Consider the following 21,209-nt stretch of genomic DNA (forward strand, 5'->3'; position numbering starts at 1 on the left):
TGATGTACAATGTTTAATTTTACAACCTATTTCAGATGCAATTTGACAGTTTTTTACTGTAATTTCTACAAACATTTTTTACAGTGTAACAAACAGCTGGTCTTTTCAGTTCCCTTTTTAACAGTCTCTAAGGTAAATCTAAGGAGTGATTAATACGATGTAAATATGATTTAAACAATATTTCTGCTGCACAAATAATGTTTATTTTTTTACTTAAGTAATGAAATAATAAAACTAGCTTTTATGTTATTATTTATTGCTGAATAAATGTAGCTCTTAACCCTTTATCAGGCAAAGAACTACAGTATATTTGTTAGTTAGAGTCAGGTATTATTTCGAGAAAAAAGTTGCAAATTTACTAGATTAAAGTGGCAAACCTACAAGAAAAAAAGTTGCAGATTTACGAGAAAAAAGTGGGAAAAAAGCAACTTTTCCCCCCCAGATTCACCACTTTAAATCTCTTAAATCTACGCATTTTTTTCTCGTAGATCTGCCACTTTTATCTTGTATACTTTTTTCTCAAAATATTATTTTGGTATGTTTTTTTTTTACACATTCTGGCAGTATGTAATATCCTCCAATATTCTCTAGGGTTGAAATTTGGAATTTGCAAGTATTTCAATGAGTGTCCTATTAAGGGTTAAAGTAAACTAAAAAACTACTGACTAGTTCAGCTCTGAGTTTTTACGTCTATCCCATGTGCTTGGTGTGTTGCTCCAGGTCAAAGAAACCTCCGCCCCTCCACACTGGAGCCGACTGGAAGGTGGTCCTGCACCTCCCAGAGATCGAGAAGTGGCTGAGAGCAACCAGCGACAGAGTGACGCAGCTCACACACTCTGTGGGACAAGACAGCGACAACAGACACGTGGACGTCCACCTGGTGCAGCTCAAGGTAGAAACACTTTATTCTGCTTGTTGACCTGCTGCACCTGAATCTTTTCTACCTGCTTTTTTTCAACACATTTGGTGCATCTTTCTGTGCTGCTGGAGACTTTGACATGTGTGGGATGGACTTAGGCCCCGTTTACACGAGGACGCTCGCGGTTAAAAATATTTTATGTGAAGTGCCTTTCGTTTAGACGGTGACGGCGTTTTGGGGGCTTAAAGACGCAAAAATCTGAAACCACCCTCCAAAGTGTAAAAGTGTAATCCTCTCCTCCGTAGCGTGTCGTCTACACTGACAAGACACAAAACTCTGATCTGATCTGCTCACGTCACGTATGTGTTTACGTCACATACATGCTCCAGGACAGGAAATAAAGAAACGTGGGATTATTTCCATGGTGGGACCTTCAAGCTGCTCTGGCAGCTCTAATAAACTTACAGGAGTCTTTCCACCAAATGTCCAGGATATGTACAGATAGTATTAGTGAACAGAGAAGGATCTGGAATTACCTCCATCACATTCTGGATGCAGCGATTGGTGGGAGGCGAGCCAGACGGCTGTGAACGAGACCTGGGAGATCTAGTGATGGAGGAGAACTTTGTGGAAGGAGTAGCTGATGAAAATGTGTGGCGTGAAAACTTCTGCATGCCCAAAGATGCTCTTATGGCTTTAAGTGATGCCGCCTGGCTGCATACAATCACATTTCACACACTTTTGCGTCACCGTATGCAGCAGATTTCCTCCTGAAAACGCTCGTCTAAACGAGGAATAAAAAGTGAAGACGCGACGCCACTTTTGCGTCTTCTGTTCAGACCGTCATCATGTAAACGTAGCCTTAAATTCAAGTCACTTTAGCAGAAATACAGCTGCTATCAGCCACTTTACTGGTGGTTTGATAGTCTGTATATATTCTGGACACTTTGTTGTTGACATTAATGAACCGGGCGCTGCTTAAATAACCATTAAAGCTTGTAAAAAAAAGCTGCCGCCCCACAAAAGAGGAGAGCAGCAGCATTAAACCAAAGTCACAGAGCTGAGATTAAAGTCTGTGGTGTTGCAGGTGCAGAACAATAGAGCTCAGGTCGGCAGAAGAGAGGGAAAACACACAGCAGCTTTCACACAAACACTAAAGTCTAAATTTAGATCCTGAAACACCTGAAAAAGACGCCAGGGAACAGGCTTCACAAACTTATTTGGAATCAAAAAGACGACTTGAGCTGATTTATTATGCTCCGAATAAAAGGAAAGTCACTCAATCGGTCTAAAACATGCATACAAACACGTATTGATGCCTCTCAATGGTGAGTTCATGCAGACAGCAGAAAATCAGTCGATTCAACTGTCTGACCTCAGGCGGAAATTTACCCATAATGCCCTTCTCACTCTGTGGCCTCGTGTTATGTAATAAACTGGCTTCAACAAGTCACGCAGTTGACCGTTCATTTATTTATGTAACTCAAGTCAGTGTGCAGTCAACGCTTGTTTCTTCATCATCAGACTTCTCTCCTCCTCCTCCTCCTCCTCCTCTTCGTCTCCTGTGGATTTTATATAAGAGGAGAGAATAAAAAGTTTACGCTGTGACTCGTCTGCATCATGGACAAAGAAGTTCCTCTTCATGTTGGATTCACTGTGTCTGAGAAGAGTTTAAAGCATCTTTCTTAAAGGGGAAGTACCTCAGAAATGCAAACAAACTATTATTATAAATGGTCTTTAAGACTCGTTGAGGAGCAGGACAGTAGGGGTGTGCCATATCGTGATGTCGTGGTTAAAGTTGTTTTAATCACAAAAAGCTACTTACTCCCTGTTGCTAAACACATGCAGCTTTCAAAATAAGAGCACAGTGTGTTAAGAGAATCCACCACAGAATTTACAAGAAGACTGTCAAAATAAGATGCCTTAAATAAAACATACAAGAACCTTTATTCTCCTTTACAAAATGTCATTAAAATATGCCCCCGGAACCCCTAAATAGTTATTTTTATTATTTGCTCATACTCAAGAGTACATTTTTTTGTATTTGGCAACTGTTGAGATTTGCACTTCAAACTACATTTTAGATTTTTATTATTTATACAGACTAAAAAAAAATAATATTTTCTATATCTTTTTAAGTATTTCCTAATATCGTCAAGAATATCGTTATCATAAAAATAGCCTGAAATATCGTGATATTCTTTTAGGGCCATATCGCCCAGCCCTACAGGACAGAAACCTGACTGTAAATTTTAATCAACCAATCATTTCCCCTGATTTTCTCCATAAAAAACCTCTATATGTAAAAACAGGAATATTATTATTGTTATCTCATTTATGCTGCAGCAATTTAATCAGTTAATAAATTTAACATTGCTCACATATTCTTCATATCTGTTTGCACAAGACTATATGAATCTCTGAAAGTCATTTCTATCACGTAAATATTCTTCTACCAGCACTACTACTTCTACTTACATATTAAAAATCAGTTGAACATTCAAAAAATACAATGCTTTAAAGCCAATGTCATTCTGTATTATTTTATCACACCCATTCACCCACAAATTCATCTTGAAATATACAATATGTTATATGTGTGTAATCGAGCCTTATGCCTATACTTATGGAGGTTATAAAATAATAAAAGGAAAAATAATACTCTTTATTTTCGCTCGTCGTCACCAGCTTAACAACACATCACTTCCGGGCGTTTGCCCTTCAAAATAAAATCAATATAATTTTGTCCATTTTTGAATTCTTTTCATGTCTTTTTTTGTCATTTTGTGTCTTTTTTTGGTCATTTTGTGTCTTTTTTTTAAGTCATTTTGTGTCTTTTGGTGTCATTTTGTGTCTTTTTTGGTCATTTTGTGTCTTTTTTAAGTCATTTTGTGTCTTTTTTAAGTCATTTTGTGTCTTTTGGTGTCTTTTTTTGTCATTTTGTGTCTTTTTTTTTGTCATTTTGTGTCTTTTTTTAGTCCTTTAGTCCAACATAAAATGTGATTTTGAATCTTTCTTTTAACTTTCAAAACACTATCATGCTCAATAAAGAATTTTAAATGTTGCAAATGTGCATTAATTTCAGAGTACACTGAGACATTAAACTGCATCATTTTCAATTAAATTCTGGAAAAGTTGATGTGTTCTAAAACTTTTGACCAGTAGTGTACATCCTGAAAATCAGATATTTTCATCCAGTCTGACTCCTGTTATGCCCCCTCTAGTGAAAACCTCCGGTACCACACGTTGTACTCCGGCCTTATGCTGCATTCATGTGCTTGTGGAAAAGTTTATGGATTCAGCTGCTGAACAATGTTTGCGTGCTGTTATTATAGTACTAGTGAGACTCTAACATAATCCATTAGAGAAACTGCAGACTCATTCATTCATTCATTCATTCATAAATATGCCGTTTTATTCTGCTCAGACGCAGTCGACATGAAGGATCTTTTCTTGATGAGAGTTTATTTTTAACTACTGTGACTCAGATGTTTCCTCTTCATCAGGCTTCTCCTCTCTCCTCTCCTCTCCTCTCCTCTCCTCTCCTCTCCTCTCCTCTCCTCTCCTCTCCTCTCCTCTCCTCCTCTCCTCTCCTCTCCTCTCCTCTCCTGCTGTTTTTAGCTCTCCTTTCTTTTCTATGTGAATAAAACATGGCAGCAGCAGCCGTGTATATCCAGGAACAGCTCCAGACACACTGATGCTCAACACACTGCTGGGAAAGTGAGGAGAAAGGCTATGTGTGTGTGTGTGTGTGTGTGTGTGTGTGTGTGTGTGTGTGTGTGTGTGTGTGTGTGTGTGTGTGTGTGTGTGTTCTTGTTCTTCCTACATAGTGAGGACCAGAACACGTTTTTAACCAACAGAGTGAGGACATTTTTGCAAAGTGAGGACATTTTGACCGGTCCTCACTTCTTTAAAGGCTTTTTTGATATTTCAGACTTTGTTTTAAGGGTTAAAGGTTACATGATGATGATAATTAACTGAAACTGTATTGTGTGGTTACAAAACTAACTAAAATTATAGTGAAAATGTCCTTCGTTTTCATCTTTGTCAACTTTTTTCATACATAATGAAGATGGATAAGACAAAGGAAATAAAGGCTAAATTTACTGTGACCTCTTTTAATCTCCCACCCAACAAATACCCCATTACAAAAAACTAATACTAAAACTAAAACTAATAAAAACTAAACTAAAACTAGCAAACTCACTCTAAAAACTAATTAAAACTAACTGAATTAGAAAACAAAAATTGACAACGAAAATTAAAACCAAAACTAATGAAAAATCCCAAACTATTATAACCTTGCCAGGGAATTTACTATTCCAATGAGGGCCCTCACAAAGATAGAAAAACAAGAATGTGTGTGTGTGTGTGTGTGTGTGTGTTCTTGTTCTTCCTACATAGTGAGGACCAAAACACGTTTTTAACCAACAGAGTGAGGACATTTTTGCAAAGTGAGGACATTTTGACCGGTCCTCACTTCTTTAAAGGCTTTTTTGAGATTTCAGACTTTGTTTTAAGGGTTAAAGGTATAGATAGATAGAAAAACAAGAATGTGTGTGTGTGTGTGTGTGTGTGTGAGACAGGATGTTTTCTAATTCCTGCCTCTAGCTGAGTCACTCATTTCCATGAACATGCACACGGTTTCTTGCATGTGTTGTCGTTTTTTTTAGCCTTGTTTTCCTGCTGCACACCAGGTACCCAGAGCAGAGAGCTTCTGAGGAAAGCATAAACCTGAAACCTTCCCTGTGCTTCACACTCAGGAATCAGTTATTATTCATTCATTATTCTCTGTCATAAAGTCTTTCGGGGCAGAGTTTGCAGGCCTGAATGTTCCTGACTGATCAAACACAAATATCAGGCTGCGACAACTTGTTTACAGCTTCACTCTCAGAGTTAACAAGCTCTAGATGTCACTAGAATCAGAGAGAGAGAGAGCAGGAGGACAAATAAAAATACTTGTTGACATGATGACGCTGGAGATGGAGACAGGCTCATTTGCATCCTTTGCATATACACATATCAGGAGGTTTTTCTTGTGTAAAAATATCAACCTTTTCATATCCGTAATTGGTCTAATTTGCGTCATCTGTGTTCAGTTTTCAGCTGCAGCAGAAACACAAACAGTGACTTGCAAAAGAGTCTTTTAGCTCAGGCTGTTCTCATTCACTGAGCATACAAAAAGTCAAGCACTGTAATTAATATATAACCCAGTTAACCATGAGACGAGCAGGACGACCTCTAAGGATGAGTCAGGTAACTTAGTTTAAAGAGTGACGAGCACTTTCACCCAGGAGACTGTTGTTGTTTATGTCACTTTTCTTATGTGATTAACACACTTAACCGTCATCTTACCAACATATTCAACATTAAAGGACTACTGACTGGGGTACCTGCAGTGGTCGAAGAAGTATTCAGATCCCGTACTTAAGTAAAAGTACTAATACAACACTATGAAATTACTCCACTACAAGTAAAAGTCCTTCATTCAAAACTTACTGAAGTAAAAGTACAAAAGTATCAGCATCAAAATGTACTTAAAGTATCAAAAGTAAAAGTACTTGTTGTGCCGAATGGACCCACTCAGATTGTTTTATATATTCTAAATATATTATTACATTATTTGTATTGATGAATTTATGTAAGCAGGGTTTTAATTTTGTAAAGATATGGCTCATTTAAGTACTTAATATACTGTTATAAGATTTGATAAAATAAAAAAAGTCTAATCACCTTAAATTGATCATATGTTTTATGTTGAATCTCGACCTGAAAAGTAACTAAAGCTGTCAGCTAAATGTAGTGGAGTAAAAAGTACAATATTTGCCTCAAAATGTAGTGGAGTAGAAGTATACATTTAAAGAAAATAGAAACACTCAAGTAAAGTACAAGTACCTCAAAATTGTACTTAAGTACAATACTTGAGTAAATGTACTTAGTTACTTTTCACCACTGGGTACCTGGGGGTAAGAATAAACTCCTTCTAAACATAAGTTATGTTATGATGTTAAAGACTTCACTTTGGACTTTGAGAAGCAGGGATGCACAGCTTTTACTATTTTCTGGCATTTTATAGACCACATGATCGAATCACGATAATGAAAGTTAGTTGCAGTCCTACTTTATACTTTCACTTCTACATCTTGGGGAAAAAGCTTCCACAAAATAACTGACAAGTGGCCCTACGCGTGTGTGATACATGTGATCTATCTGTTCTTTTTTTATCTATTAAAAATTCATAGGCTGCAATTGGGTGGTATTTAAAAAAACACTCATTAAAACAGAAACAGAAAATAATTATGGATTCACTGGGAACATTAGCCTGGGTATACCCAGACTGCCTTGCGCGCTCAAATTTAATTTCGAACCTCCAGGCGGTCTGGCAACCAAGCCAGTTTCTTAGCCCTGTTTTAGGGATCCAATCACAGAGCGGGGAGGGACGGTGAGACGATGACGCGTACTACTTGGCACTTGGAAGCTTGTAGTTTTCTTACGGATCCAACATGGCTGCTGCAGACGCGAAACTCTCTATAGCTGTAGATGGTGTTTTTAAATAGTTTAGAGCGAAAGTTAAAAGGCGAAAGGTCTCTCTGCGGCTCCGCTGAGATCACCGGCGTTATGGTAGCGGGGCTATTAGCACCGCAGCTAGCGGCTATTAGCGCCGCTAGCTGCGGTGCTATTAGCCGCTAGCGGCTATTAGCACCGCAGCTAGCGGCTATTAGCGCCGCTAGCTGCGGTGCTAATAGCCGCTAGCGGCTAATAGCCCCGCTACCGCGGACAGCGGAGCCGCCGAGAGGCCCGCAGCAGCTTGTTTATTGCCCATAAAATCAGTGGATGTGTGTGGCTGAATGACATGAGGGGGAATAAAGCGTGAAAATAAATAATCTTGCAGAAAGCGAGAACTGGAGAAGCAAAGCAGCAAACAACACTCTCTCACAGACACACACACAACAAACATCCATTTCTGTCGCTCTACTACGTCATCTGGTATCACTGATCTGATTGGCTAAGAGCTACCTACAGACGCTTTGATAGACATTCTAAGCGTCCAATAAACGGCTCCGGAGGATCGTAAACCACACCTCCTCTACGGAGAAATGAACGGCTGGATTCCAGACTACATCTCAAATGAGATCTGGTCTGGTGTTAGCCAGGCTATGGGAACATGATAATTGAAAAAGACATGAAAAGTTGTAATGACATAATAAAGCACCTGTGAGATAAGACAAAAAGTATAAATACACAAATACACACTGTCTGCATCAGCAGTTTGTTTTACTGTGTGTCTGTGTGTTTGTGTGTGTTTGTGTGTGTGTGTGTGTGTGCGCGCGTGTGCATGTCTGTGTCTGTGTCTGTGCCTGTGTATGTGTGTGTAGTGTGTGTGTGTGTGTCTGTGTGTGTCTGTGTGTGTGTGTGTGTGTGTGTGTGTGTGTGTGTGTGTGTGTGTGCGCGTGTGTGCGCGCGTGCCCATGTCTGTGCCTGTGTGTGTGTGTGTGTGTGTGTGTGTGTGTGTGTGTGTGTGTGTGTGTGTCTGTGTCTGTGTGTGTGTGTAATCATGGGATGTGCTGGATCCCAGCCTGGTTCTGGGAAGTGACTGTCAGACTTATGGTGATGGCAGCCTGTCTCTCTCTCTCTCTCTGTCTCATACACACACACACAGACAGACAACTGGAGCTTTGTAGTGTGTGTGACTGATGTCATTCTGCCTGTGTGTGTGTTTGTGTGTGTGTCCTTGTGTGTAATTAATCCATTTACCAGCTCCTCATGCTTCTGTTGGAATCCCCCCCAGAGTCTGAACCAAACTCCACTTTGATTTTACTGGATTTAACAAAACATACAGTGAAAGTTCTTTTTTTATCTGTAGCTGAGTGTCAGACTGAGACGCAGTGTTTGAGTGTTTTGGTGTTTTGCTGCAGTCCTGGACTCCACCTGCACATCATCACTGCTGCAGGCTGACACCTTAAACCACTGGAGGTCAGCAAAAACAACCTGTACAAGTCGCTGTTTGAGCAGCTGATCACCTGCTGCACCCTCTGCTGGAGAGAACACAGAATATAGTATATACTGATACTTTAAAGTGAAAGAAAACGCATTTGCACTTACGTCAACATTGTATAAATACATGTGTCTATATAATAAATTCTTCAATAAATAAAGGTGGCATCAAATATATAAATACATGTGTACAAAGTTCACTACATAAAAATATATTTTTAATTTAATAAATGCTGTTTCCCCCCCCAAAGGGCTACTTTTATTTAGTTCAGGTGACTTTCATCTCATAATTCCACATGTAATTATTCTTAATCCTGCAAATAGTATTTAACTAATTTTCGCCAATATTTTTGTGTTTTTTACAAGCAAAATATTCAGACAATCCAGTATGTGTATATATATACATAAAATATTTTTTTTTAAAAGAAAAAGCAATGATAACAACAACAACAACAACAATAACAGTAATAATGATAATGATAATGATAATAATAAAAAGAGAAGTAATGTTACTTCTTTGAGGTTGAATTATAAGTTTAAATATTACAAATTCTAGTTTTATTCTCTCAGTATGAAATATATAAATAAATACAAATATATCACTTACATTAAGTTATTGTATTTTTAATTGAAAAATATTTTGAAAATATTTCATAATTACACATTTACTTTACTACTAATATAAATAATTATTGTCAATTCTGCAAATAGTTTTAACCCAATTTTCACCTATATTTTTGTGTTTTCATTTGCAAAATATTCACCTGATCCAGGATGTACATATAAAAAAGAAATAAAAAATATAAGTGTGCTAAAAATGTTAGCGGCGCTGCTTGTTACAGCTACAAGAGTAGCCATTAGCGTATCAATGCTAACTCAAAATTGTGGTCGCAACATTAGCTGACATTTCATAGCGGCGTTACAATCGTGCCAATTCAGCACATTGCAGAAGTTAGCAGAAGTAAGGATTAAAAGTTATTACAATGTAAAATTATAAGTTAGTACAACTTACAGTTGAGTTGACAAAAATCTGAATTCAGAGTTGAGCAAACTTAAAAACAAAACTTAAAATATTTAGTTTAATTGTCCAACTTAAAATTTTATCGGAGTTTGTTGCCTTGAAATTTTGAGTTCACCCAACTTTTCTTTTTTTTGTAGTGTGGCACACCCCTAATGAAATGTATAATCCACATCTTCTCAGCTCTGATATTAAATTGGATTCGTAGACATTTGAATATCATAAAACTTTACAGTCGCCCAGTCTTTGTTGCCAGTGTTATCATAACAATCAGATTCCCATCTTATCATCTCTCACACACAAAGAGACAAAAAGAGAACAACAGACAGAAGCTCTGATGGAAACGTGTGAAGACGTTTCTGTCCGCTCACAGCTGGAAGGCAGAGCCTCACACAGATGTGACGCCTTCTGCTTCTGTTCCCTCTGCATGTTTCCTGACACCTCTGTCACTCTGTGTTGGTGTCAGATCACAGAAACTCTCACACACTTCAATCAGGATCCATCAGCCAGACGCAGCTTCCTGTCACACTTTAACAATCTGTTTCTGATGCAGGAACAGTTCAATATGTTGAAAACACTCAAGTACAAGAGTATGCAGAAAGACTTTTTAACCCATTGACGCCTAAAACGCCTGTAAAACCTCTGGGCGATTTTAAAATAAGCCCCTAAAACCTGAAGTTTTTCTGGAAATTCAACAGAAGTGTTAACGCTTCTACTAAATAATAGATTTTTCAGCCTCAGTAGCCGATAGAAATGAAATTCAAGCTCAAGAAACTCAAGTATTTGAGAGCTTATACAAATACTACAAAACGACGTATCCGCTTTCCAGGCTTCAATGGGTTAAATAGAAACACAACCAGAGGTGAAATGTAACTCTTTTAAAGATTATTTCATTTTTCATGCTGCTTTATAGCCTTAACTTGTGCTAGTTTTTCATGCAAAAGTGTCAGAAAATGCTGTTTTCAGCCTCTCAGATATGCAGATTTCCTGCTTTCTCTGTTTCATCCCAAACTAAACTGAATATCTTTGGGTTTTGCTCTGACAAAACAGGACATTTCATCTTGGACTTTTTCACTATATTTTAACCTTTTATAGACCAAATGATTAATTGATAATCAATAATATAAGTATAATAAGCCTTTATACTATCTTCACATCTCAGAGGGGGTAATTGTACTTCATACTCTACTACATGTAATTGATAAATAGTTATTCTGCAAAATCCAATTAATAATACAAAATATAATAAAGTATTAAATTATGATGTATGATTATAGATTAAGCTACCTTGCACTATATAAAATCAGAATTTACCTGTGCTTTTTTGTAATTTTTATTATTGCATCTATTGTTTTATTTATTATAATTACTGTTACTACTATCTTATTCCCCCTTTAAAAAAACCCAACAACACTCATTTTATTAAAGTAACAAATATCCATAGTCGTAGGATTATCTGTTAATCCTGGAGAGGAGGTTTTACTGTAATATTATTATAATATATGTACTATATAACTCATCTCAATTTGTTCTGCTCATTCTCTGGTTGGTGGCTCCACCTAGTGGTGAAACTTGTGTATTACAACAAATGGAGGAACATTTATCATCAGAACCTTATTCACAGCAGAGGACAGATAGTTTTAGCCTACTTTTAAACCAAAATTACATTTTTCACATTTTTCCTTCAGCCTTGACCCAAACTGGCTCACTGTGAAATGACAAAATATCTGCTGTAATATTGTTAATAATAGTCTTGTATCAAGTTTTTTCCCCTCTCTTATTGAAGTGCACATATACTGTAGATGGCCTAATAATAATTAGAACATTGTTAGAAACATGTTCTTTAGATTTAAGATTGCAAATAAAAATGCCTTATATTATAAAGAACATAAACATGATTTAAAAAACAACATCTGTGATGAGCTTTTGTGTTAATTTGGCCATTTGGTTCATAGTTTTAACCAATTTACAGCACACTGGTGCCCACATACACTACCGGTCAAAAGTTTTAGAACACACCAACTTTTCCAGAATTTAATTGAAAATATTGCAGTTTAATGTCTCAGTGTACTCTGAAATTAATGCACATTTGTAGCATTTAAAATTCTTTATTGAGCATGATAGTGTTTTGAAAGTAAAAAAAAGATTCAAAATCACATTTTATGTTGGACTAAAGGACTAAAAAAAGACACAAAATGACCAAAAAAAGACACAAAAAGACAAAAAAGACACCAAAAGACACAAAATGACTTAAAAAAGACACAAAATGACCAAAACAAGACACAAAATGACAAAAAAAGACACAAAAAGACACAAAATGACTTACAAAGACATGAAAAGAATTCAAAAATGGACAAAATAGCCCAAGACTCCATAGAGTTAAGTTGTTAACCCATTTCTTGTTCCCTGAAAAAGGCCTACTTATATAATTCTGAAATGTACATTATTTTTCAGTTTTGGTTAAGCTTTCCTTTTTTTATTTACCTCTGGCAGTTCACCACTTACCTTTGGACCCTTTCAAGCTGTTCATTTGACTTGAACTGCTTGAATTTCAATAAAAAACTGGAAAAGTTGGTGTGTTCTAAAACTTTTGACCGGTAGTGTACCTTTACTATGGCAGTGGAAAATACTCCATCCAACTAATAACATCTTGTATCTCATTCATTCAACCTACAAATGTTAAAATAAAAATGTGTAATTTCTAAAGAAGGTAAAAATTTAAATGAAACCTCCCAGTTCTTCTGGAAAAACAGGTTTTTGTTTAGATCCCTGCTGCTAAACTTCCAGACCTGCAGCAGCACTCTGTAAGTAAAGTCACTGTGCTCAGCTGTTCAGCAGTTTCAGCACATAATTCCCCTTCAAACCGCTCAACCAATCAAACTTGATACTGCATGTTAATCAGTGAGCTTTAGAAGTGTTTGAAGGTGTATTTTTAAACTTTGGACGGAGCCAGGCTATATGTACCAGTGTTGAGATGGGAATTTGGCGGTACAGATTTCCCTGAATACTAAATTCTGCTCCCATTCAACACAACGTCATGCAGAAAATGTTCCTGAACATGTGTGAAAGGGGCTTATTCCTCCAGCGGAGCAGTTTGTTGAGAGGCCTGGAGGTGATGGTGTCTTTTAATAAAGTTCTTTAGTCTGATCTGTGCTTGGATAAGGAGCTCCTCCAGGTTCATCACACCTGTGTTCACCCTGTCACAGCTCGTGTCTGCCCTCTGGGCATCTGATTGGCCGTTACCTCGACAGGTAACATCCAGGTCGACGTGAAGCGGAGAATTTATTTGACTTCATTGCGGGCGTGGCGGGCGGCGGGGCGTCAGGCTCCGGGACAGAGCGAGAGATGGGAGCAGACAGATTGTCAGAGCGCTGTTTAAAATGGTATTCTCTCCTCGCCGCTCTTTTCTTTTTCTTTTATCCTCTCCTTCTCTTCTTCTCTCTCTTCCTCTCTCTGTCATATTTATAATGCGTTTGCCTGCAGGGCATTTTTCTATAACCTGACCTTGCCACGGAGCGACTGTTGGACATGATTATAGTGATGCAACCACTGTTTCTCTGTGTGTGTGTGTGTGTGTGTGTGTGTGTGTGTGTGTGTGTGTGTGTGTGTGTGTTGGTATGCCAGCCGTTCTTGGCATCCGGCTGCAGGCGGTGTGTGTAACAGCTGCATGGAGAATGTCCTTTGCTGCTCCGAGAGGGAGAAGCTACACACTCACTAACACACACACACATACACACACACACACACACACACACATGCAAACATATGTGCATACACACACACACACACACACACACACACACACACACACAAACATATGTGCATATACACACACACCAAGGTTATTATAGTTAACGAAAACTAACGAAATAACGAAAACTAGAATTGAAAAAACATTTTCGTTAACTGAAATAAAAATAAAAATAAAAAAGATAAAAAATAAAAGTTTTTAAAAAACGATAACTAACTGAAACTGTATTGCGTGGTTACAAAACTAAAACTAACTAAAATTATAGTGGAAATGTCCTTAGTTTTCGTTTTTGTCAACTTTTTCATTCATAATTCAGTGTTTCTATTTGAACATGCAACACATGGTGAATATGTTTACTGAGACTGGGATGTTTACACTCGAAACAAAATTCAAAACAGTTAATAACCTTATTGGGGCTGAGATGATAAACCAAAGGAAATAAAGGCACAATTTATTATGACCACTTTGAATCTGGCACCCAACATATAGCCCATTACAAAAAAACTAAAACTAAAACTAAAACTAAAACTAATAAAAACTAAACTAAAACTAAGCATTTTCAAAAAAATAAAAACTAAACTAAAACTAGAAAACTCACTCTAAAAACGAACTAAAACTAACTGAATTTGAAAACAAAAATTCACAACGAAATTAAAACTAAAACTAATGAAAAATCCAAAACTATTATAACTTTGACACACACACGTACGTTCGATGCAGCACCATAATTATTGATTGATTTTATAAGCCAACATAATAATGTCATCAAAATGTACTTTGGAGATTTTCATGAAAGCCATAAAATGTTTTTTTTTGTTGTTGTTTCGATGCACCATATTCTGTATATCAACACAGTAAAATATAAAAGTATTAAGTGTAATGTCAGTAGTGGAAAGCAAGTAAGTGTATTTTCTCAAGTTTTTTATTTAGGTATAAGTCGTATAAGTATAAGTACACTTTATACTTTACTCCAGAATTTTTTGTAATGTCACTTCTTGTTCTTCTACTTTATTTCAGAGGGAAGTATTTTACTTTAACTACAGCTCCTGCAGTTATTCTCTCTAAATATATATATTTTCATTTAATATATATATATATATATATATATATATATATATATATATATACTCAATATATCTGAGCTTCTAAAGGGTCTCATTTTCAGGTACTTGCACTTAACTTGAGTATTCCTGGTTTTTGCTTCTGTACTTTATACTTCTACTAAATTATTATATTATATAATAATATAACTCAAGTATCTTTTCAGATTCAGATAATAAATACATGTAATTTACAAATAAAGGTATGACTATGAGACAGGAAAAAAGTCAATAAAATGAATACAAAGTATTAAAAGTAGTCCTAAAAGCAGGAGAAAAAAAAACTAAACTTTCAATTTATTAAAAATATATTTAATAGATATAAAAGGAAAAACTGCAAATGCTTACATTTGTGAAGCTGAAATAATACATTTAGCTATTTTTTGCATAAAATATGACTTAAACTCTTCAAAAAATAGTTGCCAGTTACGGTATACACTCATCGTTTCAGTTGCTCTTGTATAAACTCTTGAGAAGCTCAATTTATGACAAAATGTGATATTTAAGAAGCTTTTTGTATTTTTTTTTGTATCTAAAAAATCTTAATTTATAAAGTAACTTAAGCTGTCCAATAATTATATTGCAGTAAAACGTACAATATTTCCCTCTGAAATGTAGTGAAGTAGAAGTAGAAAGTGACATTAAGTACAATTATCGGTAACACTTTACAATAACCACCTAAATAATGTTTATAGATGGTTTATAAACCAGTTATTAACCATTTACAAAGTGCTATACATATTTAATCGTTAAATGTTTTCAACCAATTTCTTAAAGGTATATGAATCATTTAAAAATCATTAACATACTTAATATGGAGTTAAAAATATTAAAATGGGTGCAACTAAAACTATTTATAAACAATTAATTATAATTTAATTGTTTGTTAATGGTAAAGTAACTATAAACGTACATTAATAGACATGTTTATAAATAAATATAGATCTATTTGCCATTTATGCATGATTAAGTTAGTTAAACATTAATAAATTATGTATTTACCATTCTAAATGGTCTATAAACAGTTTATAAATGATGATTAAACATTAATAAACTATCTGTTTACCGTTTATAAATGATGGTTATTGTAAAGTGTTACCCAATTATCCAACCAAACAAACTTAAAAAGTGTGAAATGTTTGTTTACATGAACAGCTGGTAATAAAAAACATGATTTATGACCTCCAGAGAAGTGTCGTCTCTCTTAAAGGTGAGAATTTATCAGCTGACTGGAGAAATGTGTAAAAAAATGCAGCTGCGTGTTGTAGTTCTAAACATCAGCTTAATACTGTCGCATTATATCAGCAATTATTGCTCGTGTGTCTCAGATTGAGACTGCATTTCAAACCTCTACATTTGTCATTTTATGCTCTTTTAAGGCAGTTTTTCCATCAGCCTTCACAGCGTCCTGCTTCCTTTCTGCAGCAGTAAGTTCAGTTTGTTTGCTCTTCAGGATCACAGGACTCTTAAATCACTGCATGAAGTTATAAGTATGAGTTCATGTTGCTGTCATGCGCTTGCATCTTTAAAGAAATCTCCCTAAAAAGCAAATCTTTACAGAGAGACATGATGATCTGAGCTTTATTTAAACACGTCTGCTGTCTCCCGGCTGTCACAGTATTTCTGTCTTCTGATGTCACTGTCATCGCCACGCCAGGAATTCTGGGAACTGCTCTCAACATGGAGGGAGGGACAGATATTCATGTAGGGGAGAGGAGGGAAGGAAGGAAGGAAAGAAGGACAGTAGGAAGAGTTTCTGGTTCACTAAGTTCAGCTGACCTTTTCAACTCACTCAGTCAAATATCATCACTGTCAGCAACGACCCAAAACTGTTTAGTGTTTAAGATTAGGAAGGTTTGGAAAGGGCCGAGCTCTAATGTGACACTTAAAACTTGGACTTGAAAGGAAATATTTCATCTTTTCCCTCAAGTTTTCAATATACAGTACAGGCTAAAAGTTTGGACACACCTTCTCATTCAATGAGTTTCCTTTATTTTCATGACTATTGACATTGTAGATTCATCACAACTATTAATGAACACATGTGGAATTATGTACTTAACAAAAAAGTGTGAAATAACTGAAAACATGTCTTATATTCTAGTAAGCAAAGGGTGGTTACTTTGAGGAATCTAAAATACAAGACATGTTTTCAGTTATTTCACACTTTTTTTGTTAAGTACATAATTCCATATGTGTTCATTCATAGTTTTGATGCCTTCAGTGAGAATCTACAATGTAAATAGTCATGAAAATAAAGAAAACGCATTGAATGAGAAGGTGTGTCCAAACTTTTGGCCTGTACTGTATATTAATTCAGTAAAGATTTAATCAAGAGGCCTGAGAGCTTGAAATTCTTGACATGACAACAGACAAACAAACGAGAAAACGTCTGCGGCAATTTGACGACACATGCAGCATTTAGAAAAAATACTCCAAGAAGCTCAAAAACACAAAAGAAACTTTTTCCAGGGGACACTAAATAGTGATGCACACGACTGGATATCATTCAAAAATGTGTGACACCCAGTTTTTCCCCTAGTTTTTCCCCTAGAGCAGTGTTGCCAACTCCTCAGTAAGGAAAGTAGCTATTGGCTGTCCAAAAAGTCGCTAGAAGTCGCTAAATGACATCATCACCTAATTTGCATAATTTACCATGTGCATGGACTTGTAATGGACGCTGTAGGAGAGAGGAATAACGTTGTGGGGAAGACAAAAAGTGATTAAAAAACAACCTAAATATGTTTAGAACTGCAGGTGCTCTCTCTTCTGTAACATCCCCTCCGGCTCTATGACTGCGGCTAGGGAAGACTCCTGCAGGAGGACTGTGCCGCTTCGACTCATTGTTACTCCTCTTAACGAGGCGCTTTTTTGAAAAATAGTCGCTAGGGGGGTCTGAAAAGTCGCTAAAAAAGCGACTCAAAACAAGTCAAAAATAACGTTGTGTGTTGTTGTGCTCACACAGTGCGAATAGAAATCATTAGTGGCGCATTGATATTAATAATATGTGAAATTTCACATGGTGCGGTGAATGAATGTAGGGGAAACACTGATACCTGTACAGATACCTTGATGTCAATAATTGTTCCTGAACTCTTCTTTAAAATCAATTTTATAAAATTAATTTTAACATGAACAAATTGTAACATTCCACATTACAGTACCAATCTTTATTTTATTTTTACATCTTCTTTACACCTATACAACACACACAAACTCCCTCAAAGTACACTTGAGAATTAATTTAAGGCTTGTGAAAACAAAACAAAACAAAAAGTTAAATTAGTTCAACAAATAAGCAAAATACAATGAAAAGCATGTTGCAAAGTATATTCCATTAACAGCACTGACCGCCCACACAGGAATATGAAGACTTATTTAATTCTACACAACTTAGGAATTAAACCTCATTCATTTACATTCATTCCCTGAAGCATATATATATATATATATATATATATATATATATATATATATATATATATATATATACACTACTGGTCAAAAGTTTTAGAACACCCCAACTTTTCCAGTTTTTTATTGAAATTCAAGCAGTTCAAGTCAAATGAACAGCTTGAAAGGGTCCAAAGGTAAGTGGTGAACTGCCAGAGGTAAATAAAAAAAGGTAAGCTTAACCAAAACTGGAAAATAATGTACATTTCAGAATTATACAAGTAGGCCTTTTTCAGGGAACAAGAAATGGGTTAACAACTTAACTCTATGGAGTCTTGGGCTATTTTGTCCATTTTTGAATTCTTTTCATGTCTTTGTAAGTCATTTTGTGTATTTTTTGGTCATTCTGTGTCTTTTTTTGGTCATTTTGTGTCTTTTTTGGTCATTTTGTGTCTTTTTTTGGTCATCTTGTGTCTTTTTTAAGTCATTTTGTGTCTTTTTTTGGTCATTTTGTGTCTTTTTTTAGTCATTTTGTGTCTTTTGGTGTCTTTTGGAGTCTTGGGCTATTTTGTCCATTTTTTGAATTCTTTTCATGTCTTTGTAAGTCATTTTGTGTCTTTTTTGGTCATTTTTTGTCTTTTTTAAGTCATTTTGTGTCTTTTTTTTGGTCATTTTGTGTCTTTTTTTAGTCATTTTGTCTTTTGGTGTCTTTTTTGTCATTTTTTTGTCATTTTGTGTCTGTTTTTAGTCCTTTAGTTCAACATAAAATGTGATTTTGAATCTTTTTTTTATTTTCAAAACACTATCATGCTCAATAAAGAATTTTAAATGTTGCAAATGTGCACTAATTTCAGAGTAGACTGAGACATTAAACTGCATTAAAACTAAATTCTGGAAAAGTTGGTGTGTTCTTAAACTTTTGACCAGTAGTGTGTATATATATATATATACTGAAATATATATAATCTGGTAGAAGCAGGCGTGTTTATTGGCTCACTGGCGCCGATGAGGTTTATGTATAGATTTCAGTATTAGAATTTGATATTGAATGACGCAGCGTTTTGCCGATACCTGATACTCAATCAAAGTTTGATCCCCAGCTCCAACTGGGACACACCTGTTAGTTTGTGATTAATACTAAAGAATGAAAAACAGCTGAACTTAAAGGAAAAAAGTCTCTCCCTTTTCAAGCTTTGAAACTTTAAAATTTGACATTTATTATTATATTAGGTAATGATGAAACAAGTTTCCTCACCAGGAAATAACCTTAACCTTCATCTCTCTCTCTCTCTCTCTCTCTCTCTCTCTCTCTCTCTCTCTCTCTCTCTCTCTCTCTCCTTCCCCTCCTCACAACTGTCACAGCAGCTGTTGCATTGCAAACGGAGTGTGTGTGTGTGTGTGTGTGTGTGTGTGTGTGTGTGTGGCAGAGAAAGTGGGTGTGAAAGGATGCTATTTGTTGTTTTGCCGTGTGATCGTCTTCATAACAATACAACTTTATTGTCTTAAAATGAATAAATCATTTGTCATTATTCACACTGCCCAGAAGCAAATTTACTAACATGTAGATGTTTTACAGACACATTATTATAATAGCATAAATGGACATGATATCATCCATGTGTTTCTGAAGAGCCAGGGCTTTTTTTGTATTGGAAATCAGGTCTTTTTTTGAATCTGTATTTTCATGCACTTCCATGTTGGCCTCAAAGTTTCTTCCTTGTCTTTTAGTCTCCAGCAGACCTTTTAACCTCTTCTAGTTTTTCTATACTGATCTGATAAACTTTTATTATTTATTAAACTGTTTTTTCTTGGTGTTAATCTGACCAACCGATTGGGAGATATAAAATACTTCAATTTAAAGAGCGCCACCTAGTGGTCATCACCCGAAATTTCGCAGAGAGCCTCAGTGGCTCATGGGGAAGTAGTAACCTGAGTTTCATGTCATTCAGACTCACCAATGTGGAGATATGCAACACTTTGTGTTGATAATAGCGCCACCTGCAGGAAGTTGTTATTTAATAACTTGAGTATTATTTGGGTTATCAAAATTCTTTTAATAACTTTTTGTCAGGAGGGTCCATAGATGCTGTGTTTAAAGTTTGGTGCAAAACGATGAAATTGCCTAGGAGGAGTTTGAAAAAGTAGGTTTGCGACATTTCGCGAATTTGCGAGAAAAAAAAACGGTAGGCGAAAATGGGAGTGGCTTATATCACGAGATTCAGCACAACTCAGGATGACTGTGATGATGAGTGCATGACAGTGATGTTGGAAGATTGCTGTTGTGACTGTTATGGAAAAGATAGAGAAGAGATCAGCTGTAAACAATCCATGAGATTAATGTAAAGGTGCAGGTTTAATGTTAGTGGAAAAGGTTTCAGGGAAAGAGAGAAAATAGGAAGAGGAGAGAGGGAAAGTATGACAAGAGTGTGTCTGAGTGTGTGTTTTAAGCTGTGAGACAGACACCCAGAGTGTGTGTGTGTGTGTGTGTGTGTGTGTGTGTGTGTGAGAGGGGTGGGTAAGGTTGGTCCTAAAATAACCTCTCCAACTGTTGTCACCCCTCCTCTCTCCAACACCAACACCCCCACTCAAGAAGGAGGTCACCACACACACACACACACACACACACACACACACACACACTCACTCTGGAGTGTGGAGTGTCTGTCTGTCACTATTCCCCACATGGGAGCTGAAGTGTGTTTGTAGGTCTGGACAGAGAGAAACGTTGCTGTTTTCAGAACAGACGAAGCTTTGTGAACTTTTTGGACTCAGCGGATTCAGATTTGTGAATTTGGAATGTTTTTATGTTAATTATAGATCTGAAATAAGACTTTCAGACGGTGTGAAAAGGTAAGACGCTGCTTTTTTTTCTTCCTGTGTTCCTGTGTCTTCCTTAGAAGTTAACTCTCGTCCAATTAAGGAAAGTAAAAACCAAAGGCGCTTAATGCAACTTTGGTTCAAATTTCAACTTGTTTCCAAACCGTCATGTGATCAATTTTAGAAATTAACATGGAAATATAGTTTTAGAATCACATGAGAAATTGACAGTGTTTTGGCCGTTAAACTTCAATCTTCATTTCCTGTAACCCCTTT

General features: G+C 36.1%; 1 protein-coding gene across 1 annotated transcript in view; it reads left to right on the forward strand.

Annotated features, from left to right (window-relative positions):
* The window catches only part of akap6 (A kinase (PRKA) anchor protein 6), a 296,322-nt gene that overhangs the window by 49,849 nt on the left and 225,264 nt on the right, over positions 1-21,209 (forward strand). Inside the window, 1 exon segment of the mRNA XM_059352817.1 lies at positions 721-892. Coding sequence (XP_059208800.1) covers positions 721-892 — 172 coding nt within the window.

Source organism: Centropristis striata, chromosome 16 (genome assembly GCF_030273125.1).
Source record: "Centropristis striata isolate RG_2023a ecotype Rhode Island chromosome 16, C.striata_1.0, whole genome shotgun sequence".
Taxonomy (NCBI): Eukaryota; Metazoa; Chordata; class Actinopteri; order Perciformes; family Serranidae; genus Centropristis; species Centropristis striata.